This window comes from Peromyscus maniculatus, chromosome 22, assembly GCF_049852395.1.
Source record: "Peromyscus maniculatus bairdii isolate BWxNUB_F1_BW_parent chromosome 22, HU_Pman_BW_mat_3.1, whole genome shotgun sequence".
In the NCBI taxonomy this organism is placed as follows: Eukaryota; Metazoa; Chordata; class Mammalia; order Rodentia; family Cricetidae; genus Peromyscus; species Peromyscus maniculatus.
The window spans coordinates 38,877,549-38,904,797 of record NC_134873.1 but is presented as its reverse complement, the minus strand read 5'-3'; the positions used below and the strand labels follow the sequence as shown (position 1 = coordinate 38,904,797).

General features: G+C 43.9%; 1 protein-coding gene across 2 annotated transcripts; it reads right to left on the bottom strand.

Moving 5' to 3' along the window:
- Nucleotides 1-185: 185 nt before the first annotated feature.
- On the bottom strand, nt 186-27,084 carry Slc4a1ap (solute carrier family 4 member 1 adaptor protein). Of its 2 annotated transcripts, none has more exons than XM_006984825.4 (14): nt 26,407-27,084; nt 25,994-26,183; nt 24,006-24,128; nt 20,957-21,017; nt 20,419-20,558; nt 17,977-18,137; nt 17,063-17,132; nt 16,286-16,472; nt 10,855-10,966; nt 9,173-9,413; nt 7,628-7,714; nt 6,331-6,401; nt 3,837-3,906; nt 186-506 (listed from the first exon to the last, which is right to left on the bottom strand). In XM_006984825.4, the coding sequence occupies exons 1-14, from the start codon at nt 27,082-27,084 to the stop codon at nt 457-459; spliced, it is 2,241 nt and encodes a 746-aa protein (XP_006984887.1). In that variant the 3' UTR covers nt 186-456. The 2 variants fall into 2 exon arrangements, with proteins under 2 accessions (XP_006984887.1, XP_006984888.1); XM_006984826.4 differs by having other exon boundaries at nt 6,331-6,398.
- Between the last annotated feature and the right edge of the window lie 165 nt (nt 27,085-27,249).

The window sequence follows — 27,249 nt, the reverse complement described above, 5'->3', positions numbered from 1 at the left end:
ATAAATTAAGCAGACTCCCGTGGATTTCTCACCCAGCTAGCTCAGTTGTTAGAGCATGGGACTCTCAATCCCAGGGTCATCCACTTTCACTGGAGGTGTCACCCAGAATGGCACTAGGTACCAGCACAGGCCCTTAATTATATTAGAAGCTACGACCTTAAATCAACATTAGGGAAACCATCACCTTCTCATTTTATAGTAGGGTCATGTCTCTTATTTTACTAATTTTCAGTGTACATGGTTCCTTTTTACATATATACATAAACACTTAAATATAAACAGAACAGTTCAGGAGGATCCAATGGGCAGATGATTTAGGAAGCCAAGGATACAGAAGAAAAGGGCAGTCACCAGATTTCACAAACAGTCATCTGAACTTAGCCTGGCATGACTTGCTGTATCACCCCAAACATCCTGTGCTGGTCCACGAGCTCTTCCTGTGAGACTGGGAACCAGTCAATAGCCATACTTGTCATTAAGATGGGTTCTGCCGTCTCCACTCTGACCTACATCAAATATAAAAAGAAGAAATGTATTTACTTTTCCAAAGTCAAGAAGGAAAAACTATTCAGACATTAGGAGGTCAAAAGCAAAACAAATAAGGCAGTTTCTTTTGAACAGAAAATTTACTTTAATATGTTTTTCTTTCTTTTTTTGTTTTGTTTTTCAAGACAGGCTTTCTCTGTGTATCCCTGGCTGTCCTGGAACTTGCTGTGTAGATCAGGCTGACCTTGAACTCACAGAGCTCTGCCTGCCTCTGCTTCCCAAGTGCTGGGATTAACAGCATGTGCCACAATATTTGGCTCAGGAAATTTACTTTCTTGGCATAATCTCAGGATATGGTTTCTTATTACTTCTATTTCAACATTTGTTAGTGGATAAAAAGCAATTGTTTCTAGGAACTAAAGTTGTATAGATACTAGTATCTTAGAAACACCATCCACCAAAAAACCAACATGCGGTGGGTCTGTGGGGAAAACAATCACCTCTTACGATGTGTGCATGTACTAGCACAAGACTGGTATAATGCATCAGAATGGAATTCTGGGCACACCTCTGACCCAGGACATTACCTCACTGTTTTACCTACAGATGTATCTCTATAACATATGCATTTTACTTACTTAGTTTGTCCAGTAACCTTCATCTGTTTACTTTCTGTGTTTATTAATTTTCCTCCTAGTGTTTTATTTTATTACACGGGGTTTTTCATGTGAGTATGTCTGCACCTGAGCATGTCCCCCTGAACCCCAACGCCCTCCCCTTCTCCCCTCCAATAGTCCCTCTGTCCCTCTGTCCAGTTTCACTTCTCCTTTCATGTCGTGGGTACATGTGTGATTCTGTGTGTCCACGAAAAATCTAAGACCCACAAATGAGAGAAGATGTGCAATATTTGTCTTTCTGAACCTGACTAATTCATCTAATAATTACTCATTACAGACTTGTTTGTAATAAATAGCAAAAGACTAGAAACATGGCAAATATCCAGTGAGAGAACTATTTAAATAACAAAGTCTGCCATATAAAAGAACTATAGTACCACTTAGCCAGACACAGTGGCATATACCTGTGGATTCATAATCCTCCTGTCTCAGTCTCCAAATGTGCATCCTGGAATACATACTCCCCCATCCCTACCATACTTGTGCATCATATACACACAACAAAAATTAATAAAAATAAAATATACATTAAAAAAAAAACAAACGGCCGGGTGGTGGTAGCGCACGCCTTTAATCCCAGCACTCGGGAGGCAGAGCCAGGCGGATCTCTGTGAGTTCGAGGCCAGCCTGGGCTACCAAGTGAGTCCAAGGAAAGGTGCAAAGCTACACAGAGAAACCCTGTCTCAAAAAACAAAACAAAACAAAAAACAGTGACATGGTTCAGTAAGTAATGTCACTTGCTGCCAAGTCCAGCAAGCCCCAGGACCTGCACTGTGAAAGGACAGAATGGACGCTTGCAAGCTGTCCTCTGAGTTCCAAATGCACATCATGGCATATGTGTGTTCGAGTACACACATGCACGCACACACATGCATGCACACATGCACAATAAAAAAGTAAAAACCAAAAATCAGTAACTATGATGTCAATTAAATGAGAAACAAGAACTCTATAAATAGCAGTGGATCTCTGAGTTGTGCTAAGTACAAATAATGGGTAGAAAAGCCTCCACCTGTGCAGAAAAGGTGCTGAAATACATCTTATCTTTTGAATAGGCATTTTATATAATGCATAAGAATTAGTAAGAAACTGATACTATTTCATTATCTTTAGATGAAAAAAATGAGTAAAGGAAGCATAATCTAATGGTTTTTGTCTTTCAGTTAATAACATTTGAAATTCTTGTAAAAGTAAACAGAAAAGAATAAAGAACCCATGCATCCCTCATCTAGCTTTAAAAATAATAATAATATGTGGCCAATCCTGCTTTATCTACTACCTCTGCCCAAATGTCTCCTATCCCCCACTACCAGAGCATTTAAAGGTCGGATGTCATTACATCGGATGTCGTTACATCTGTGAACCTGTCTAGACTATGAGGACATTTCCCAAAAGCCATCATTCAACACCATTCAGATCTTTACAGAACCAACAGTAATTTCTATCAGCAAATACTCAGTTAGTGTGCAAATGTGTGTGGTTGTCTCATTACTTCACAAAAAATGATTTTTACTTATTTATTTATCTTGAAGCAGGGTCTCATGTAGCCCAGGCTGGCCTCAAACTTGCTATGTAGTAAAACATGGCCTTGAACTTCTGATCCTCCTGTGTCCACTCCTGAGTGATGGATTACAGGCCTGCGCCACACCCCCGGCTTACGCACTGTTAGGGATCAAACCCAGGGCTCCACAAATCCTAGGCAAGCACTCTGCCGACTCAGCTACGCACTAGACTATAATAATTTTTAGAAGTTGTTTAAGTAAGGATCTACACAGGATGCACCAATTCTATTCAGCTGATGTGTCTCTGTATCTTTAATTCCATCAAAAGGGAGACTTACTATACACTTTTGTAACTTTCTTAAGTATACAGCCTATTTAAAAACATAAACAGGGGCCAGAGAGATGACCCATAGAGGTTAAGAGCGCTTGCTGCTTTTATAGAGGACCTGAGTTCAGTCCACAGCACCCATATGGCAGCTCACAACCACCAATAATAACTCCAGTTCCAGGGTATCCAACGCCGCCTTCTGGCTTCCATGGATAACAGACTTACATGTCGTACACCTACATACATACATGTAGGCACTCACATACACATATACATACATCTTTTGTTTTGTTTTTCTTTTTTTTTTTTTTTTTTTTTTGGTTTTTCGAGACAGGGTTTCTCTGTGTAGCTTTGGCGCCTGTCCTGGAACTCACTTGGTAGCCCAGGCTGGCCTCGAACTCACAAAGATCCGCCTGCCTCTGCCTCCCGAGTGCTGGGATTAAAGGCGTGAGCCACCACCGCCCGGCTGTTTTGTTTTTCTTTTTTTGTTGTTTTTTGTTTTTTGAGACAGGGTTTCTCTGTGTAGCTTTGTTGCCTCTCCTGGATCTCACTCTGTAGAGAGCAGGCTGGCCTTGAACTCACAGAGATCCGCCTCGCTCTGCCTCCTGAGTGCTGGGATTAAAGGCGTGCACCACCAACGCCCGGCTGTTTTTTTGTTTTTTGAGACAGGGTTTCTCTGTGTAGCTTTGCACCTTTCCTGGAGCTCACTCTGTAGCCCAGGCTGGCCTTGAACTCAGAGATCCAACTGCCTCTGCCTCCTGAGTGCTGGGACTAAAGGCGTGCGCCACTACCGCCCGGCTCATATACATACATCTTGAAGGGAAAGAAAAATAAAAACTCTACCTTCAGGTGGAACCCACACACAGTAGTCTGGATCATCTTCGGGGTATTTGGAAGAGAGTATGGGTGGGAACTGCAAGGAAGAAAGAGATTATTTTACTTGAATAGTTGTTTGCTAGGTCGGAGTCTCACCGAGCAGCTCAGGGTACCCTGGAATCTGTGACCACCCCACCTAGGAGTACAGGTTTGTCCCACCATGTCTGACCCTAAAGATTTTTGGCTGTAAGAGTTATTTTTATGCCTGTGTCACTAAACAAAACTGAGAGAACAGTTTCCATGGATGATCCCGACACTGGTAACTAACAGAGGACACATTCTCTCTCTGGATCTTGACTTTTTTCATAAAGCCAGAGGTCACTGTTGACGGTCTTCCTCAGTTGCCATCCACTTTTATTTTACTTTTGAGACAAAGGCTCAGCATGAAGCTCCAGCCGGCCTGAACACGTTACATAGACCAGGCCAGCCTCAAAGTCTCAGAGATCCACCTGCCTCTGCATCCCAAGTGCTGGGATTAAAGACACGTGCCACCACACCTGTTCCACCAATTATTCATTCATTCGTTTGTCTATTTGTCTATTTGTCTGTCTGCCTGTCTATCTATCTATCTATCTATCTATCTATCTATCTATCTATCTATCTATCTATCTATCTTTCGATTTTTTTTTTTTTTTGAAGCAGAATTCTCTGTGTATCCCTGGCTGTTCTAGAACTTGATCTGTGGACCAGGCTGGCCTCAAACTCAGAGATGAGCCTGTCCCTACCTCTGCTGGGATTAAAGGCCTGCACCACCACACCCATTTTTTGTTGTTGTTGTTGTTTTTTAACTTATAAAATTATATCTTTTTTTTTTTTTTTTTTTAGATTTTTATTTATTTACTATGTACACAGTGTTCTGTCTGCACGTATGTCTGCAGGCCAGAAGAGGGCACCAGATCTCATTACAGATGGTTGTGAGCCCCCCATGTGGTTGCTGGGAATTGAACTCAGGACCTCTGGAAGAGCAACCAGGCTGCCCTTTACCTCTGAGCCATCTCTCCAGCCCTATATCTATTTTTTAAACAAACAAACAAATAAATACATTTGTGCTTTTGAGTGTGCATGCCCTGGGGCACATGTGGAGGTCAGAGGTCAACTTGTCAGATTCAATTCTCTCCTTTCACCATATCAAACTCAAGTTGTCAGGCTTGGCAGCAAGTGTCTTTCCCTACTAAGCTGATGGGTGATTCACTGATTTGGCAAGGCTGGGTGGTCTGTCTGCCTCTTCAGCACTGGAACTGAAGACATGTGCTGTATGTGTGTGCTGAGGATCCAAAGTTCCGGTCCTCACACTTGCCTGCAAGCACCTCTCCAACTACACTACCTCTGCAGCCCCAGTTTGAGATTCTTTAAATGGTGCTAACATCTGGCCAGCTGAGGCAGGAGGGGTGAGTTTGAGGCACTCCTGCACTACCACACAAGTTCCTGTCTCAAAACAACAAAAATGAACAATAACAACAACAACAACACACACACACACACACACACACACATACATACACACACACACACACACACACACACACACATACACACACACACAAGAGAAAGAAAGAAAGATAAAGGGTGGTAAGAAAAGGCTGGCACCTGCCCTGACCTGGTGCACGAGAGCATGAGCAGGACAAGCCTGATCGCTATCCTTTGTAAGACTGTTGACAAGGTTGGCCTTTGTGGCTCCTGCGGCCCTGGGTTGAGAGGGTGGCTCACTGTGCCTCTACTGTACACCCAATGCTTTCCTCCTGCTAGTATGGAACACACGCAGGCAGGGGACGCCTTACCCGACACACCCTCACTAAGATTCCTTATTCTGAGTCCTTAATGAGTTCCCCCACTTGGCAACACGTGCCGTGTCACAGCTAGTTGCCAGGGCGATTAAGCACATCTCATATCGCTAGAGGAGGAAGACTCTGGGAGCCTTTGCGGACTACGCCAGCTATCCTTGCGCGGTCAGGAACCACAGCTGCCAGCACAGCTACATACTGAGCCCTGATCCCAGATGATCCTGGGGACCCCTGACATAATCTAACAATCCACTTCCGGTCGCTTACCACAGCTACAAATATACATCCCTAAGATGGCTCACTATAGCACTGGTACAGTGAAGACCAGAAACAACCCAACTGTCCCTCTCGAAGGATCTAGCTAAGAGGGTTCATCGACACAGTGGGAAGCTCTGGATATGATTCCCATGATGGGTTCAAAATTAAGACTAGAATGGAGAACATCAATTCTACTTCTGTGTCATAAAAGGAGGGAGATAATGTTACTCAAATGTCTTTACATTGCATACTAAGATATAAAAAAACATTCATAAATTAGTAAGAGGCAGCTTGTAGAGTAGATGAGCAGGGTAGAAGAAGACTTTAAAAAATGAAAATTAAGGAGAGTCCAGATTTCTACAAGGAGCGGAGGCTGCTAGAAACTCCAGGGCACTCGAGAGCCACAGACCACGAGTACTTACTTTGCTGGGACCAGGAGCTTTCTTTTTCTTCAGCTCATCTCTGTTCTTTTCATGGTCATTCTCTGGTGCTACTTGAAAGGGGGAAAAGTAGAAATAGCTGCTATCAGAAGAAGTAAAAGTGCTTCGGAAAGAAGCTCCCCGAGACGGTGCTGGAACTGAAGTCGCAGACACCCCAGCAGCTGGCGTGTCTGTAACTACGGGATGCACACTAAGGCTCAGAGTCCTGGCTCCGTGCTTAAGAGCTCTTGCAGGGAGCCGCACTATAGGCAGCTCCCAACTACCTGTGACTCCAGCTCCAGAGGGTCCAACACCTCTGGATTCCCTAGGCACTGGCATGCATGCGTGCGCGCGCACACACACACACCTGAAAATAAATCTCTTTTAAAGATACAGTTAAGAGTGCTTGCTGCTCCAGAGTTTGGTTCCCAGCACTTGTCACAACCAAGCAGCTCACAAGGCCCATAATCTAGCTCCAAGGGAATCCAATGCCACCTTCAGGTCTCTGCAGGTACCTACATACATGTGGTATACAATCACAGACACACATAAACTCAAAAATATACAGGGGGGGCTGGAGAGATGGCTCAGCAGTTAAAGGCATATATTAACCTTACATGGGCCTGAGTTTGGTTCTCAGCACCCGTATCAGGTGCCTCACAACCATCTGTGACCCCAGCTCCAGAGGGATCTGGCACCTCTGACCTGCCGAGGACAGCAGCACTCACATACATATATCCCCACACAGACACACACACAATTTTAAAAATAGAATACATCTTTGTTCTACACACACACACAATGAGAATTTTCCTTTCACTGATATCTTTCAGTTTTTAAATACCAAAGCTAGGCTATAAGCTCAAATACAACGAGGCTGCTTTTACTATTCACAGTTTAATTATAAGAGGCAAAGCCAGAAAAAAGCAGTCAGAAAGATAGTAGGCCAATCTATCAACTGATTTATTACTACAGGTTTGAATCACTTCCATGGTAGGACATAATGGACTGAGAGAGGTAAAGGGGGGGGGGGCGCTTCCTCTCTCCGGTCAGAGAAGCATGAGGCAATGACTGCTTTGTGGGACATAGGGAGCCCCCAGGAAGTAGTCTAGGAGTAAAAAAACAGGCAAAGAAGATGGCTCCAAACAAAACCTCTATGCGCTCTCTTCTTGTCTAGGGCCCTGGTTGTAGCCTGGTCTGCAAGGCCACTTTCTGTCCTGCCTCCCAAGGCGGCTGCTGCCACCTCCCTGCTCACAAAACCCGTGTGCAGAGCAGCCATGGTGTCTGCCCCACCACTCACCCGAGGGGTCCTCACATGATGAAGCCGCTTCACCCATCTCCTGATGATCTTCACCCTGTTCCGCTGGGCTGAGCTGAGACATGGTTTCTATAAAAACAGTGCAGGATGTGCTGCTGTTATTTAATTCACAGTAGAGTCCAAACAAGCAAAAACAAGGACAGCAGCTACAGACTTAGATGGCCATTCAGTTAGACTACCAGCAGACGCAGTTAGCCTTAAAGTCTTCGGTAAAGGAGCCTCCAGAAGTCTACAGACTACCCAAGTCCTACTTCAAAAGACTTAACAACAAAAGACTTTAAAATGTATATACGTCCCTCTCACCTTCCAAATATGCCAGAATTCAGCATCAAGTTTTATTATTGACATTTTTATAATTGTAAAAATTAATCGGGCCAACGAGACGGCTCGGCAGGTCAAGACACTTTTACTACCAAACCTGACAGCCTGAGTTCGGTCCCAGGACGCACATGGCAGAAGAGAGAACTGACCTCTGAAAGTCATACTCTCCATAGGTACACTATGGCACACACAATAAAGGTAATTCACGTTTTACAATTAAATTTAAAAATGATTAAATATTTTATATGTTTAAAAAATAAAAGGTAATTAAATCATGATGCATACATGTACTGGACCACTAAGACCTTCCTTTAGTAAAAGAAAACCACATTTTAAAAATAATACTTTTATTATTCCTTATCTGTTCCACAGAGCCAGTAAGATGGTTGACAGTTTCAGACACTCGCTACCAAGCCTGATCCCCACTGTCCCCGTGGGGGCAGGAGAGAACCAGCTCCCACAGGTCTCTGCCCTCCACGTGTGTAACATGCATTCACATACTCGCATACACATAGACAAATAAATGTAGTTTTAAAAACTAGGAAAAAACAGGCTATAGAATTGCAGGTAATATGATTCTATGTCAAAAAAATAAGTAAGAAGGAGGAGAACCAAAAACCTAGAACAATCCCTTATCAACCACAGATTTACTAATTATTTAATCATTAAGCTTTTTAAACCAAGTTTTAAAACCTGAGCTCTTAGTTACTTCACTTGTGCTGACAATTCTCAGAAGACCACAGCCTACCTCACAAAAATCCCAGCACAAGGCACGAGAAACCATTATCCAGGTGGTTGGTCAGGTTAGTCCAATGACTCCCCCAAAAACAGGAGCTTGGCCATTGGCCCTCGCTGCCTCCCAGAGCTGACAGTTAAGCTCCTGTTGTTAAAGACACCGCATACCTAGGACCCAAGACTCAGAGGCTGGAGCTATCGTCCTGGAAACCTCACTCCAGCAGTCTGTTTCCGCTGCCCCAGAAAGGACTATGCACACTGACAAGGGAACGAAATTCATAGTGATCTCCAGCTGTGACAAGCGTGAACCAAGACAAGGACCAACCGGGCAATGACCTAACAGTGGTACCAGCAGCTGTCCAACGGACTCAGGCTTGCTAGAAAGAGAAAACCCAAAGCTGCTATTTTCACATACACACATAACGAACGCAACTGGCCCACGAGCGAGCACAGGGAAAAGCAAGGGACTACCGTGGCTTTCTGTCGCCCTAGAGCCAGAGGGATCTGTGGGAGCGCGCGGGTCTGGCACTGCTGTCCCCAGCTCCGCCTCTGTCTCTTGAGGCAGCCTGCTGCTTCCATCCTCCGTTTGCTCTTCACGCTCCTCCTTTGCTTTCTCCTCTTCTTCCTCCTCTTCCTCCTCCTCCTCGACTTCAGGCTCATCCTTCATTTTCATTAACGCTGGAGGGAGTTCTGGACGCTTGGGCGGCAACTTCTACAAGGGAAACAAAACCATCAACTCGGAAGTAGTTCTGCAGAACGGTAAAAAGAGACAAAGCTCTTCTAGGAGGTTAGGTTAAATGTATACGGTGCAAACTTTAGATTAATAAGCACCACCAAAGTCTGCTAGAAGCCTGACCTCCGCAGGGAATGTTGTCCATCTGCGGATCTTAGTTTCCAGCAATTTCTAGGGCCAGAGATCACTAGACTGGAAATATACACAGAACAAGCAAAAATGGCTGAACACAGCACTGGGTATGCAGCTCAGCGGTGGTGTGCTTGCCTAGCAGATGCAAGGCCCTGGGTTCAGTCTTCAGTGCTACACGGGCTTACAGGATTATTAAACAGAAAACTGCCCAAGGGGGACAGAAAGACTGCCCGGGTCAGAGGCAGCAGACGACTCTGGGGAACAGGGTTTTCTGGACCTAGCAGGGCAGTCACATGGAGGAACTCACAGTGGTTGTAGCAGCACACACAAGACCTCCACAAGTGCAAGCCAGACAGAACCCCAGCGTGGAAAAGGGAGGAGGGGACAAAGTTCTCGCCCCGGCTGAGGAGCTCCCGGCAAATCACAGATGCAGGGAGGGCAGGAGTCAGTTTTCTCTAAGAGTAGAGCCTTTGGTCGATCAAGTGTGCTCCAGTAGGACACACATCTAAGATATCCAGGACAGCCAGAAACTCTATCTTAAAAAATAAAAAAAAAAAGAGGCTATCAAGTTAGGTGAGTAGGAAGGAGGACCATGGATCTTGGAGCAGTTGGAAAAGGGGATTGAATATAAATAATCAAAGCACAATGTACAAAATTCTCAAAAAAACCTAATTTTTTAAATGAGGATGAAAATATTACAGCAGTAAACAAAATAATATTGGGGGGGGGGGACCAACATAGACACTTCATTCCTAAATAAAACATTCATTAGAAACTAGTAAACTAGCTCCAGGACAGCCAAGACCACATGGTGGGACCGGGTCTCAAAAGAAAAAAATGACAAGTTATTTTCAATGAATGGTACAGATTAATTAGTCAGTTCTTTTGTGTACGTGTGCATGCCTGTGGACACACATCAGCCAGAAGAGGACATCCGATGTCCTCCATCACTCTCCATCCCGTTCCTGTAAGGTAGCGCCTGTCACTGAACCTGCAGCCCAGCGAGGCTTGTCCGTCAGCAAGCCCAGCCATCCTCCTGCCTCAGCGCCCCTCAGTGCTGGGGCTGCAGTCTTGCACACGACCAGGCTTCACTTTGCTTGGTACTGGGTACTTGGCAGCAAGCACTTCCACAGCTGAGCCGTCCCTGCAGCCAGCTCACCAGCTCTGAGGAGGACGCGCATGCTGAGCCAGCAGGTCCTTCCCCACACGACCAGGGAAAAAGACGGAAAGCCTCGCCCAGGGACGGCTGGAGGACTAAGAGTTGAGCACACCCCACCTCACAACTTACCCCTACTGTTCCTGTTTTTAACTTGAACTTGCTTCCTCCTTTCATGGCACCAAAGAGAGGTAAAGCAAGTTTCTTGGCTTTGTTTTCAGTATTTGTAGTCTGAAGTTCCGTCCTAGGAAGAAGACCAATTATAAATCCCTATTCTAGCAAAGTCCGAGGTTTTAACTTACATGCCGTGAAACTGGGCCGGGGAGACGGCTCAGTGGATAAAAGCACTTGTCAATCAAGTCTGGCAACCTAAGTCCAACCCCTTAGCCTGCCCTTAAAGGTGGAGGAGAGAACTGACTCCATAAAGTCGTCCTCTGAGCCACACACATGCAATGCCCCTCAGCCAATAGTAACACACACAAAATACTAAGAAATAAGATGGTTTTAAAATACCGTGAAACTGACAGTACACTTCTGAACGAACAGAAACGACCACAGACGAGTATGTGGACATAAAAAGAGGAAGAGGCCAGCAGCCCATGGGGGACTGTGAGACACAGGTCCTCAAGGCAGGATGAGGGTAACCCTCAGTCCAGTGGTTCCCAACATGCCACAGGGCTTTGCATTTATCACTGGTGATGCCAGTACAGGTCACTGGTGAAGAAAAATAAAAGCACAGGCCATCTTTAACATCTAGATGCTCTTACATAAGAGTTCCAGTTTCATACAGAGGGATGAGGGGCATAACACACGCTCACCGACAACCTAAATCAGCACTGTACAACGAAACTTTCTGCAATGATGGGAAAAAATTTATGTTTTATATTGTATTATCCATTTAATTAGATATCAGCCACATTTGGCCACTGAGCACTTGAAGTGTGGCTAATATGCTGAAGGACTGAATGTTTAAAACTTTAAGAAATTTTAATAGTATATAATGCTTAATATTATAGGGTGATATACTGGATAGTACAGATCTAAATAAAACAAGAAATGTCCTGCACAAATGTCCCCCGTAATGTACTCACCAGACTTATTTTTGTATCAACACACTCTACATTTTCAGCACTTGTCAATAAAAGTACAGAAAACCTTTAAGTATTATCACGTTCAAAACGGGATCTTGGGGCTGGAGTTAAGAGCACTGACTGCTCTTCCAGGGGATCAGGGTTCAATTCCCAGAACCTACAACTGTCAGTAACTCTAGTACCAGAAGATCTTCCGGCCTCCATGGGCACCAGGCACACAAGTGGTACACAGATGTACGTGAAGGTAAAATATCCATATATAAAATAAAAATTGATCCCCCCTCAAAAAAAGAAATAAAAATGGAATCTCTCTCTCTCTCTCTCTAATATACACACACTCCCACTCATTAACATTAGCTAAGGGGGAAGGGAGTGTCAAAATCTGGTTTATAATCTCCTTCTACAGATGGAAGTAGATTCACAAAACCAACTCCCTAGAGATTACACATTTACACATCCTCCCCTTTTAAAGAAGGACTTATATTTTTTTTTTTAAGTACTTAAGGGCTGAAGAGCTGGCTCAGCAATTAAGAGCACTGTTGATCTTCCGGTGGACCCAGGTTCAACCCCCAGAACTCACAGGGTAGTTCACAACCGGCTGAACCAGCTACAACTCTGGTTCCAGAGGACCTGACGCCCTCTTCTGGCCTTCACGGGCACTGCACATATGTGGTGCACATACATGCAGCTAAGTACCCATAAACATAAAATAAAAGTAAGTATTTTTTGGAAAGTACTTAAAAAGCTGTCCGCTGGTTCTAAGGTGCTTGGTGTGGTGGCTCATGTATTTAATCCAGCACATCGGAGACAGAGGCAGGGGGCTGTCTGTGAGTTCAGTGTCAGCCTACACTACAAGTTTCAGGACAACTGGGGCAACATAATGGAAATACCTTGTCTCAAATAAATAAATAGGTGGGTGGGTGGAAGGAGGGGTGGGTGTGTGTGTGGGTGAGTAGGTAGGCAGGTAGGTAAGTAGACAGATAGTTAGACAGATTGATTATAGATAGCTATAGATTGATGATAGATACAGATTATCTATGCTCACAGCTTTTTACCTGTAGCTTTAAAACCCCTTAACATCTACCACTCTAAGGAGATCAAGCATGACTAATTATAAATTCAATCTAAACCACGAGAACTGTTAGATGTCATTCGTGATTTTGTAATGTGCTATACCAAGTCCTCGTCCAGCTAGCTCGGCTGCTTTAACCCTGGGTTTATGACCAAAAGAAAAAGGAGAGAGGAAGATGCCAACCTCCTGTGGCACTCTCCAGGCCCTTGTTTCTCCATGCGTCAGGGTCTGACTGCTGGCACCCTTCCTTTCTACCTCCGCTCTCCTTTCTACATCAACTATGAGAACTGCGCTATTCTAAACCACGATCGCCTCTCCAATGTGCAGGATAGCCAACGATAATTTTCACATAGCCACACTCAACTTTTTTTAAGAGCAGAGATTTTTCTTTAGCATTAGCCATTTCAATCAAAGTACAATTTTTTGTTTGTTTGTGTGGTTGGTTGTTTGGTTTGGGCTTATTTATTTATTTATTTATTTATTTATTTATTTATTTATTTTTAAGATTTATTTATTTATTATGTATACAGAAGAGTGGCGCCAGATCTCATTACGGATGGTTGTGAGCCACCATGTGGTTGCTGGGAATTGAACTCAGGACCTCTGGAAGAGCAGTCAGTGCTCTTAACCTCCAAGCCATCTCTCCAGCTCTATTTATTTATTTATTTATTTATTTATTTATTTATTTATTTATTTATTTATTTATTTATTTATTTATTTTTACGTGCATTGGAGTTTTGCCATGGGTGTCGGGTCCCCTGGAACTGGAGTCACAGACAGCTGGGAGCTGCCATGTGGGTGCTGGGGATTGAACCCAGGTCCTCTGGAAGAGCAGCCGGTGCTCTTCACCACTGAGCCATCTCTCCAGCCCTGGTTTGACTTGGTACTTGCTATGTAAGCAGACTTTGGAGCCGTACTCACGTCTCCAGCTTTCACGTGCTCAGATTACAGGCACGAGCCACCACGTCCAGCTGCCAGGTCTTAAGACTGGGTCTCACTCCATAGCCCAGGCTAGCTTGGAACTCACTCTTCTGGAGAGTTCTAGCAGGTGGCCTCAGACTTGAGACCTCCTGCTCAGCCCTCCCCATGCTAGGATTACAGGTGCGGGGCACCACGCCCAGTCTGCAATAAAAATGCATACGGTTTTCTAGTCACTTGTTAGTTCAAGCTAAAACTGCCATCACACAACCACAATTTTAGAACTAAAACACTATGGCTACTTGGGGGAGATTCTCCTTTTCTCTTTTTCAACTCCTTATCTACACATATTCCCTTCACACAGACATTGCGCACACTGTTCTATTAGCTGATCTCTTTTACTACTTAGTACATTTTGATAACAAAATTCCACATTTTACGTAAATAATTGCTTCCTTATCCTAATAGTTACAGGGTATTCTATTGTATAATATATATTTAACCCAGTCCTTGGTAATCATTACCTGATTGTTCATATTTTGCTATTGTAAACAACATTATAATATATATTCATCATTTTCTAAGTATGTAAAAACAAGATTCTAGAAATGGGCCAGGTGTGATAGCACACACCTTTAATGCCAGCACTCAGGACAGAGGCAGACAGGTTTCTATGAGTCTGAAGCTAGCCTGGTTTATAGCGTGAGTTCCAGTCCAGTCAAGGCTACTTCGTGACACCTTGTCTCAAAACAAAACAACAAACAAACTAAATAAATAAATTCACATTTCTTTCTTTCTTTCTTTTTTAAATTCAGTATTGGGAATTGAACCCAGACCCTACACATGCTGGGCAGGCGCTCTACCATTGACCTATAGCCCTAGCCCTAAGTGTTTTTGTTTGTTGTTTTCTCTTCTTCCTCTTCTTTTTTGTTTTGGGTTGTTTTTTGCTTTTTTTTTTTTTTTTTTTTTTTGAGACAGGGTATCACTTTGTAGCCTTGGCTAGTCTGAAACTCAGAGAGAGATCTGCCTGTCTCTGTCTCCTAAGTGCTAGGATTCAAAACCACACACACATTGCCAAGTGTAGACCAAGCTGTTTTTCAACTTGCTGTGTATTGGAGGATGACTTTGAACTACTGACCCTTCTGCCTCTACCTCTCAAACACTGGGATTACAGGCGTGCACTACCATGTGCAGGTCTTTGTGTGTGTGCGCACAGGTGTGCATGTTTCATTTTCTGTGGCCTGTCAATTGATCTCCTTTGGCCACTTATATTTTGTGTGGCTGATTATCTATTACCTTGCATAGGTTTTTAAATATTAGAGGAATGAGTCTTTTGTGCATGTTGCTTTTTAAAGAAATTTGCTGTGCAGTAAGATTAAGTTTAAAAACCTCATAGCATTCCAATGAACCAGAGATCCATATAATATCCATGGAGAATCATCCAGCAATCTAAATTTCACAAACAGTTCTTCTGTTGTTAAAGGTTATCTGCACCAGGGTATAGCACATGCTTACCATACAAACTTATCATGTTTGACCCTTAGTGCACGTGCACAAAAGCACACTCCCCCACCAAACAAAATAATTCTGTAATTATTAAATACAAAGATAAGTAAGACTCAGTGTGGTGGCACATACTTATAATTCCAGCATTGGGAAATAGAGGCAGGATGTAATTATATTTTAATTATACACACACACCGCTCTGGGTAAATCTGATAGGAGTTGTGGGGAAAAGGAGATGAATATGATCAAGAAAATACATGAAATTCTCCGAGAATTAATAAAAACGTGACTGAAAATTCTTTAAAAGTTCAGTGTTAGGCTGGAGAGGTGGCTCTGTGGGTAAAGATGATGACCACCACCATCGATAGTCTGAGTTCAATCCCAGAACCCAGACGACGGAGAGAGAACCAAGCACTGAAAGCTGACTCCCGACATCTGCAACATCTGCACAGCCACACATACACAATCAATGTAAAAATAAAGACAGAAGTTCAAGGTCACCTGGGCTACAACAACCTGTTTGAGGCCAGGGTGGGCTACATCAGATATTGTCTCAAAAACAATTTTTTTTTATTTTATTTTTTTTTTTTTGGTTTTTTGAGACAGGGTTTCTCTGCGTAGCTTTGTGCCTTTCCTGGAGCTCACTTGGTAGCCCAGGCTGGCCTCGAACTCACAGAGATCCGCCTGCCTCTGCCTCCTGAGTGCTGGGATTAAAGGCGTGCGCCACCACCGCCCGGCCAAAAACAATTTTTTAATGTTTCTTTTTTTAAAAAAATAATTTGTTTTTATTTTATGTGCACTGGTGTTTTCTGCACATGTGTCTGTGTGAGGCTCTCAGATCTTGGAGTTACAGACAGTGATGAGCTGCCATGTAGGTGCTGGGAATTGAACCCAGGACCTCTGGAAGAGCAGTCAGTGCCCTTAACCGCTGAGCCATCTCTCCAGCCCCACGTTTTTTCCAGTTAGAACTACTTACTTTTTCAGTTCTGGGATCTCTGCTGGCTTTACAAGTTTTATTAACCCTTTAAGTCTCTGTTGCTCTTTCCTTAGTTCAAAAGTCCTCAGGTGAAGTTTCTTCCGGGACACGCCATCCAATGTGCTCCCTGATTTCATTTCTGACATGAATGCATCTAAAGAATCCTGAGATGATGATTCTGATAGAGCTGCCCAAAAAGGAATATACATGTTTAGAAAGATGACCCAAATACTCTAAAATTCAGTCAGATTATCCACAAAGAGGTCACAAATAGAAAGCTGAGCAGAAAATATCATTGATATTAAGAAGGCACCAACAAGTTATAGCTGTGTGAGACCTTATGAGGTAATTTATGCGTCAGTCCCTTCAACTATTAAATAAAAAGAGATTAAACCAAACTATTTTTAACATCTTTCTAGCTTTACAATGTTACACTGTGTGGCGGAAGAAATGGCTCAGCAGTTAAGAGCACTGGCTGCTCTTGAAGAGGACCTGGGTTCAGTTCCAGCACCCACATGACAGCTCACAATCTTCTGTAACCCCAGGTCCAGGGATCCAGCGCCCTCTTCTGGCATCCATGAGTACCAGACACACATGTGGTTCACAGACATGTGTGCAGGCAAAACTCACTCATAGAAACACACATAAAATAAAAAGCTATATTGCTCCTTAACAACGTCTCCAACATGTGAATCTTCCAATGTACCCCAGCGCCTAGCATGATGCAGCATATACTTGTATGGTAGGTGCTCAGTAACTACTGGCTGGCAGTCTTACCTTTGCTTGAAGCCTTGAGCCTCTCAGAAATTTCAGAGAGTTCCCTTTCAGCATCATTTAACTTTGCAACCTAGATGCCCAAATCAACAGAGTTAGCAAATGTTTTCCTTCTTATCACCTTCCTATTGTCATTATTACAAGCTTTAAGATAATTACTTCAGAAATCCACCTAAATTGGCTCCTGATAGTTATTTCATTTGTTTACTATATTCTAGCTGAACTAATTTTTTTTTTTTTTTTTTTTTTTTGGTTTTTTGAGACAGGGTTTCTCTGTGTAGCTTGGCGCCTTTCCTGGGACTCACTTGGTAGCCCAGGCTGGCCTCGAACTCACAGAGATCCGCCTGTCCCTGCCTCCCGAGTGCTGGGATTAAAGGCGTGCGCCACCACTGCCCGGCAAGCTGAACTAATTTTAAAATTAAAGAACTCAAATAGAATGAGTTACTGAAACTTTAAAAGAAGACATTTGTTTTTATCAATGAACAAGAGGTAGATGTTGGATAATGTTTTAAGCTAGGAATACTGCTAAATATAGATTGAAATCCATGCCACCTTAGGGCAATTTCATGAAGGCCACGCCATTCCAGACTAAAACAGTATTATTCTTCTGACTTCTCTGAAATGCCAGAGCTTAACATCAGTTTCACTGTGGACACCCAAACTGGGAACTTTTTCTTTGCGTGTTGGGAAGTCACACCATATCCAAAGAATGTTCACTAATGGATCAACACAAACCTAGAGGAAAGTCTGCATTAGTGAGTAAACTCTTTTTTCCACCAGCATGAACAGGACTAGAAGTTATTTGTTACCATTAAATTTAGATTTCACGAAAGTTGTAACTCAGTACTAGATTTTCATGCTGTTGTTTTTAAAAGTTATAATGGCCACATAAATAGCTGCTTCTATCAACAACTTGCCAGGGATTCAAAAGTTTCTGGCTTCTCATCAATCTTCCCAGCCTTCTTCATCCGGTTCAAACGCTTCTTCTCTACCAGGCCAGTCCGGTCAAGGAACGTATCATCGTCACTATCATAAAAATCTTCATCTTCCCAGTTCTTGGCTTTCCTTTTCCGAGACACTAAAAATAAAACGATTCATAATGAACATTTTGTGTGTGTGTGTTTTTTAGAGAGACATAAGGAGAGTGGGAGGGAGGGAAGCGGGGGCTGGGTATGCAGCTCAGTTGGCAGCGTTCATACCTAGTATGCACAAAGCCCCGGGTCTGATCTCCAGCAGCACCTAACTAGCTGCAAGGGAGCCCACCTGTGACCTCAGCACTGGGGAGGAGTTAGAGGCAGGAGGGTTAGAAGTTCAAGGCTATCCTTGGCTACATAGCAAGCTTGAGGCCAGCCTGGGATACACAAGACCTTGTCTCAAAAACAAAGAGACAGGAAAGGGGAAATAAGTCGGACACAACGGATATTTATCATGCCACTTACACAAGGTACCTAAAAGAGTCAGATTCTGTGCTGAGAAGATGCCTCAGCAGATCAAGTCCTTGCCTCACAAAGGTGAGGACCAGCGTTCAGATCCCCAGTGCCCGTGCAAATGCTGGGCAGGCGTGGCAGGGCACCTGCAACTCCAGCACACAAGACTGAGAGACCAGGGATCCCCAGAGCTAGCTGGCCAGCTAAACGAGCTCAGGACGCAGGGTTCAGCAGGAGATTCTACCTCAATATAAAAGGTGAGGAGTGACTGAAGAGGATACCCAACACCAACCTCTGACCTCCACATCCCTTATAAAGTAATCAAATCACAGAGACAGAAACAGAGTGGAGTCCCCAGGGGCTGGGGAGGAAGGAGAATGAGTTAATGTTCACAGGATACGGTTGCACCAGGAGTGACCAAAGGTTCTGGGCTGGGCAGTGGTGAGTACGTAAGTAAACTTAGTATCACTAAATTACAGTATGTTTTATGTTACATATATTTTACAACAATAAAAAGTTAAGGGGCTGGACAGATGGCTCAGAGGTTAAGAGCACTGACTGTTCCTCCAGAGGTCCTGAGTTCAGTTCCCAGCAACCACATGGTGGCTCACAACCATCTGTAATGAGATCTGGTGCCCTCTTCTGACCTGCAGTCATACATGCTGTATACATAATAAATAAATAAATCTTTTTTTAAAAAAGTTAAAACAAAGCTTGGCATGGTGGCGCACACCTTTGATCCCAGCACTTGGAAGGCAGAGGTAGGCAGATCTCTGTGAGTTCAAAGCCATCCTGGTCTACAGATAGAGTTCCAAGACAGCCAAACCAGGGCTATACAGAGAAACTCTGTCTTGAAAATAACAAAAATAAGTAAGTAAAATAAACAAACAAAAAAGTCAATCAATAAAAATAGTAAGAAGATGAGGCTGGAAAGATGGCTAGTGGTTAAGAGCACTGGCTGCTCTTCCAAAGGACCTGGTTCAATTCCCAGCCCTCACATAAAGGCTCACAATTATCTGCAACTCAAGTTCCAACAGATCCTCACACATGCAGGCCCAATACCAACACACATAAAAATTAAATGAATAAATAAAAATCACTTTAAAAAAAAATAAGAAGAACTGGGCGGTGGTGGTACACGCCTATAATCTCAGCTCTCAGAGGCAGATGGATCTCTATGAATTCGAGGCCAGCCTGGTCTACAAAGCGAGTTCTAGGACAGCCACGGTGGGTACACAGAGATACCCTGTCTTGAGAAACTAAAAAAATAGAAAGAAAAAAAAAGGTGTGTATATATATATATATATATATATATGTATTTATCTATTAAAAAAAGTAAGAAGATAATTAGAAAAAGATCATAAACATGGAAATAAACCAAGGAACATGGAACTGGCCTGAAACCCACATGGACCAGGACGGCCTTGAATTGCAACCCTCCTCTTGTGTCTGCCTTGCAAATTACAGACATGTGCGAGCATGCTCCCAGGAGCCAGGTTTTCAGTTGTTATTTCTCTTCTTTTCTTCCTTTCTTTTTTTTTGTCTTTGATACAGGGTTTTCCCATGTAACTCTGGCTGTCCTGGAACTTACTTTGTAGACTAAGTTGGCATTGAATTCACAGAGATCTGCCTGCCTCTGCTTCCGAGTGTCGGGACTAAAGTTGGGTGCCACCACCACTTGACTTAGCTTTTTAACCAGGACTAGTTAATCCACCACCAGGATTTAGTTTTTATAATGTATATTGACCTATGTACTGAAGATATCTAAGACGATATAAACAAATGTCTTAGGATGTTGAGAGGGGACTTTTCTCTCCACTTCAGAAAATTCTGTACAATGTACACATTATCCATGTAGAGAGATCAGGCTACCCTTTGCGTTACATTTCCCTTCTTTGATTTTTAAAAGAAAGAAAGATTTTCATATGCTACCTGCTTCCTGCCGCAGCAATCCCAATGTATCAAGGATCCGACAAGCTTCCAGAGAGCACTGTATCATCGCTTCTTTTTTCTTTCCTGAGTGAATGGCCTCAGCCACCAGCTGCTTCCCAGTTGAGTCATCTACAGGTAATCTGCAGGGGTTCACAGGGAGAGACAGCTCAGTGGTAAGCCCTGACTCCCGTGAAGACAACTGTCACGATGCCCTGTCTCCTCAGATGGCCCTTCAGTCCCTCAGTGAATTTCATGCTGTCTTGCCAGGGCTGAACTTCAAATCATTTCCTTCCACGTTTATTCATTTCACTCAGCTCCCAGTGATACTAAACTAGAAAGGCACAAACTTGGTAAGAGCCTAAAATGCAGAGTCAAGTTCCTCCTGGGGATAATCTCTGCAACCATATGTTAACTTGAAAGTGGCCACTTCCAGTTGTAGACAATAACAAGAAAAGAACCCAGGAGCTCAGTAAGACAGAGGAGTCTCACAAAACAAGACCCTGTCTCAAAAAAAAATAGTAAACAAAAAAGAACATACCTTACCCTGCAGAGCCAAGTGCTATGTCCCTGCTCATCAAATTCATATTCTAATTCTTCTCCTGCAGGAAGAAGAACAATGTTAGTAAGATCTAAAAATGCCTAGACAATACAATAAGAGAACAAAGTTAAAGACACCAACTTTTAATATCACAATGAGCACTGAATTTCAATACATGTCCTTTATTCCCAGGGATCATCACCTGGAAGTTAAGACTAGAATGAATATGACATGAGAGAAAAGAATTTCAAATCAGAACAGTCAGCTCAGCAGGGCCTGGTGGCATGATTGATTGACTGGTTATTTATCTGTCTGTCTGTCTATCTATCTGTTCGTTTATTTGGTTGAGAGGGTTTCTCTGCGAAACAGTCCTAGCTATCCTAGAACTCACTCTGTAGACCAGGCTGGCTTCGAACTCACAGAGATCCGCCTGCCTCTCCCTTCAGCAAGTGGTGGCACAGACTTTTCATCCAGATACACAGGAGGCTATGGCAGGAAGATCAAGTGCAAGGCCTGCCTGAGCTACAGAGTGAATTCAAGGCCAGCCAACGAAACTTAGTCAATCCTGTCTCAAAAATAAAACAAAAACCCACACAACCAAAAAAAGAGAGCTGCAGTCAAGTGTGGTAGCTCATGCTTATAATCCCTGCAGTCAGGAAGGAGACGTAGAAGATCACTGCAAGTTCAAGGCTAACCTGAGTTACCTTGAGAGTTTGAGGCCAATCTGGGCTATTGAGTAAACTCCTATCTCATATTTAAAAAAAACCCCGAGGGATACCCCTCAGTGGCACCGTGCTTGCTCGACGTACATATAGGTCCTACGATCAACCCCAGGACCACAAAACACAATCCTGGTTGTGTAGGCTTGTAATACTAGGTACGCAGAAACTGAGGCAAGAAGATCAAGGCCTGTCTGGTCTACAGAGGAGGTGGGGGTGGGGTTCAGGTTGTGGCTGGTGATAGAATGTTTGCCTAGCATGAACGAGGCTCTGGATTTCATCCCAGAATAATCAGAACAAAACAAGCAATCCAATCGTCTCTCCATACATATTTTTATTTATGCAATTGTGTGTGTGTGTGTGCGCAGACTGGGGGTCTTCCTCAGTCATCCACCTTAGGCTCTCTCACTGAACCAGGAGCCGCCCATCAATCCAGCCAGGCTGGCTGACCACCTGTCTCTCTGACTCCCCAGCACTGGGCTCACAGACACACATGACCAGGTCCAGCTTTTAAATTTGGTGCTAGGGATCCAAAGGCAGGTCCTCCACTTGTGCAGCGGTCATCTTATTGATGAGCCTGCTCTCCAGCCCCCATTTTCATACTTTCATAGGTACAGGTGGTGTTTAGAAACATAAATACACATTTTGTTGCTGTTGGAGACAGAGTGTCTTGTAGTTTAGGCTGGCCTTGAACCTATGTAGACAACCATGACCTTGAACTCCTGATCTTCTGAGTTCAGAAGCATAAATATTATGTGTTGAAAGCAATTAGTTCATATATATTTCCAGTTACGTGTGTGTGTGTCACACACACACACACACACACACACACACACACACACACACACACACACACACACACACAGACTGGATTTTTTTCCTTATTGGTAACCAACCAATTGCAGATTGAAAAAAACTGTCTAGGGCCTGAGAGATGGCTCAGCAGTTAAGAGCACTGACTGCTCTTCCAGAGGTCCTGAGTTAAATTCCCAGCAACCACATGGTAGTTCACATCTGTAACTCCAATTACAGGGATCAGACACCCTCACACAGGCATACATGCAGCCAAAACAGCAATGTACATAAAAGTTTTAAGAAAAGAATGGTGGCACATGCTTTTAATCCCAGCACTCAAAAGGCAGAGGCAGGGGGATTTCTGTGAGTCTGAGGCCAGCCTGGTCTACAGAGTGAGTTCTAGGACAGCCAGGGCTACAAAGAGAAACCCTGTCTCAGGAAAAAAAAAAAAAAAGAAAGAAAGAAAAAAAATTGTCTGTTGCTCTGAACACTTTTGTCATTATTCCCTAAACAATACAGTATAATGACCACTTGCATAGATTTACAATATATTAGTTACTGTAAATAATCTAGAATATGTTTAAAGTATATGGAAGGCTATATGTAGTTTATATGCAAACACTATGCTACTTGATATAGGAACTTAAGCATCTTTAGATCTTGGTATCTTCAGGGAAGGGTCTTGGAACAATTCCCAAAAAGCCCTGTGAATAACTATGAATGTATAAATATATCCACAGAACATGAATACACACGTAAATATGCATCAGTGTTCTCTCAAAGTATATCTACTGAAACAACTCTCCCTGAGAACTTTCTTATCATATGAAGTTAAAGTCTGCACTAAGAACTGAAAAGACCAGGAGCTGAGGGGATGGCTCTGTTAGAAAAGCACTTCCCTAGAGAGCACAGGACCTGAGTTCAATGCCCCAGAAGGCAGGTGAAAAAGCACATGCTTGCAGTCCCAGCCCTGGAGAGGCAGAGACGAGAGGATCCCTGGGGGTCAGAGGTCAGTCAGTCTAGTGTAATTAGCTAGCTCAAGGACAGAGAATCCTGTTTCCAAAGAGGTAGATGGTGCTTCTAAGGAGGACACCTCAGGTTTTCCAGAACACATACACATTAAAAAGTACTGAGTATAAAAGTCTATGTAGATTAGAAACAGTAAATTCTAAGGCTTTGCTTCATTTCCCTACCACTAAGGCCAAGGTCTTTTGAGAAGAATGTGTTAGAAATATTTCTCTAAGATGAAAAGAAAAATAAACAAGAGTTTTACTATCTTTGAAATAAACCTGGGGCTGGCGGTACAGCTCAATGGTAGAGAGAGCAGCTTCCTAGCACATACTCAGGGTTTGAGCCTCAGCATCCCACAGAAAATAAAAATAGAGCCAAAGAAACTGGTCACAGGGCAAGAACCAAACAAGGAAGACAACAGACAAAACAAATTGTTTACAAGTGTGAGGCCAAAGCTTTAGGAATCAGCACTGCCGTGAACGCACTTTACGGTCAGGGCCAGAAGCGCATTTACTTATACATACCTTCTCTGTCAAAAAAGCCTTGGAGAGCCTTCTTTGGATCCTTTATATAAAAGGCCTCCCGGTCCTGCTGAAACTCCAAGGCAATGGGGTTCTCTTCAGCCTCATCCTCTACAGCATCCTCGCCTGCAGGGCACAAGAAAGAACAAATATGAGGAGAGGAGACGTGAATGACAGCCTTGATCCTTCCAGACTGAGTAACGATATAATTAGAAGAGCTGGCACAGTGACACACACCTGTAATCAGTATTCGGGAGGCTGAGGCAGGAGGATAGTAAGTTCCAGGATCGCCTGACTGCACAGAGATAATGCTTCAAGAAACACACACACACACACACACACACACACACACACACACACACACACTTACTTATCTATATTTGAAAGTGATTAAAAAGATATTTGAAGGCATGGGATAGAACAACCACAGATCATGAACATCTTTTAGTTTTCTAAATTATGTAACAGACAAGACTTGTTTCCACAGCATTTTTTTTTCTTTTCATCACTTTAAAGACAACATTTACCTACTACACTCTGAAAAAGCACTGGGCTCTTTAGCCTAGGGGTCTCTTTCTCTCCTATTCGGGTCTTACTCACTGATTCCAAAACAATTTCTTAATTCCCCTGTCTGCCAAACAGACAGAACCAAACGTGATGCCAACGTGCAGCTTTATTACGGCTACTTTTCCTTTCCTTCAACTTCCGGCTTCAAACTGCGGTTTAAAAATGTGTAAGGTGGGACAGCAGGTAAAGGTTCCCACGGCCAGGCCCGACAGCCTGCTTCTGACCCCCGGGACCCACGTGGTAGAAGAGAACCAACTCCTGCAAGTTGCCCTCCAACACAAACGCACAAAAATTAAATAAATGAATTAATAGTTCCCAAAAGATCTAAATTGGTATCGTCCAACAGAAATATGAATGTCATGAGGGTAGTTTTGAATTTGCTGTTAGCTGCTTTTAAAAGGTCATTCCACCATAATAATCAATACAAGAATATGATGACAAATATTTTAATTCTTTTTTCACTGTCTTTGAAATCCTGTGTATAGTTTGCACCTAGAAGACATGCTAGTTTGGATGAGCCAATCAGACATACAGATAACAACTACCATACTGAACAGCACAGGTCTAAGTTCCCAGTGACTGCTTCCTTTTCTGACGCTAACCTGAGCATGCTAATCGGCTTATTCCTGACACTTTGCATAGTAATTCTGTATTGATTCTGTCTTCATATTTACATAGACAGGTCACACACATACAAGTGCCACAGTGCACAGGGAGGTCAAAGGGCGACCATTCTCACTTTCCACCATGTGGGTCCCAGGGATCAAACTGGGGTCATCACAATTGGCAGCAGACACCTTTACCTGCTGGGCAATCTCATCAGGCCACAGCTGCTTTCTTTTTTGGTTTTTGAGACAGGGTCTCTATAATGTAGCTCTGGCTGTCCTGAAACTGGATATGTAGATCAGCCTGGCCTTGAACTCGCAGAGATCCACCCTGCCTCTGCCTCCCGAGTGCTGGAATTAAATGTGTGGGTCACAATGCCCTGTTAGCCTCTGACTTCTATCTTTTTTATAGACCCGAGTATCCATCCTCCAAAATGTCTGATGTTTGTGGATATATTTGATAGTCTCTTGAATTTTTTGTACTTTGTGAAAATAGCAAGAAAGGTGAAATATCAAACGCTGATTTCTTAGCCAAAGGAATGAATTAAATTTTCCATGCCCTCCTGTGTGTGTGTGTGTGTGTGTGTGTGTGTGTGTTTAAATGATGAAGGCAATAAGTAAATTATATGGTGAGGAAGAGTATGTATAGTGCTCACAATTCAATTCCTTTATATCACTAAAGTTAATGAACCTGGGTTACTTCATTTGCAAATTACGCTTGCCCTACATCTATATCAAAGAGCCTTGAAGAGCTATCTGATCAAAAGCATTTAAAGGCGCCATTAGCAAGGAACTCAGAACTTGTTGGCAATGTCTTACCCATTCCCCACGTGCAACCCATCTCATCATCTTGAACATCTCTCTTCCCTTCGGTGGTATCTGTTTCCTCTTCCCCATCGGAGTCTTCCCCTAACATCTTCTTCTCCAGTAATAGCTGTTGCTGCTTGCGCAGTTCCTTCAACTGTGTTACTGTTAACTCAGATTCTGCCTCTCGGTCTTCCTCTGGTCCCTAATGAATCACGGGGGGGGAAATATATACAGATATGGATTCAGGGATGGAGAAATTATTTTCCGAGATACAGCAATGGACACAGTGGATCCAGACTGACCCCTATGCTCTTGTCACTGGTGAGTGGAAGAATGTTTTTTTTTCCCTCAATTAAACCTTAAAGAAACTCAGAATCCCCGCCTAGTGAAGTCCCAAGCTTCTTACTTTAGATTTTTCGACTTACCTGAAGGATAAAGAGCCGGGTGCTGCCTCCAAAGCGGAAAACGTGCCCCACGTGGACTCGACAGTAAGTGCGGGGCGGGATGCGAGTTTTGTTGAGGAAAGTGCCATGGGTACTTCCCAGATCATAGAGATAGAAGCCCCGCCCAGGGCTGTCGGCTTCTCCGTCGGGATCCGACCCCCGGTGCTGCAGCACCGCATGGTACCGAGACACGGAGGGATGCTCCAGGCATACGTCACAGCTGGCAAGCCTCCCGAAAAGGAAGCAGCTCATCCCTTGCAAGGTGCGGGTGCCAAGGATGGTGCCGCCCTTCAGGGTTTCGAGGCTGTAGGGGGCCGTGGCTGGGCTGCCCCACGATGGCTCTTGGTACGGCGGAGCCCGGGCCGGACCGCCGGAAGCCGCAGCAGCAGCAGCAGCTACCCGCGGGGATCGGGGCGGCTCCCCGGGTGGACTCCCAGTCTCCCCGCCGTCCGGCTGCGTCGATGATGGGACCTGGGGCTCCCTGCAGCCGGGGTCCAGCAGCACGGCGGGACATTCCTGCTCCACATCCTCAGGGGTTGGGGGGCTGGAGGCTGGCGCCTTGCTCCGCACGGCCGGAGACACCGGCAAAACCGGCTTCTTGAACTCGCTGCTGACTTCCTGCGGTGCAGGCGGTTCGGACTGAGAGGTAGGATCGGCCATCCTCGGCCGGGTGCCACCTCAAAAATGTGTCCCTCCGAAACCCCGGCCGCTCGCTCTCCACGTTCCCAGCTTCCTGCCGCCTTTCTGGACGGCAGTATTGGAGTTCCTCCTTCAAGACTCACCGAGTTGTAAAGGTGTGAATAGCCCTAGGGAGTAAGAATACCG

Bases quoted from the DNA above. Each gene is read 5' to 3' on its own strand.
- Slc4a1ap (XM_006984825.4), bottom strand. From the start codon at position 27,084: ATGGCCGATCCTACCTCTCAGTCCGAACCGCCTGCACCGCAGGAAGTC. The intron at 10,967-16,285 runs GTAAGTAGTTCT...TCTTCTTCCTAG, and splicing joins GAGATCCCAGAACTGAAAAA to GACGGAACTTCAGACTACAA. The intron at 507-3,836 runs GTAGAGTTTTTA...TATTTGATGTAG, and splicing joins TGTGTGGGTTCCACCTGAAG to GTCAGAGTGGAGACGGCAGA.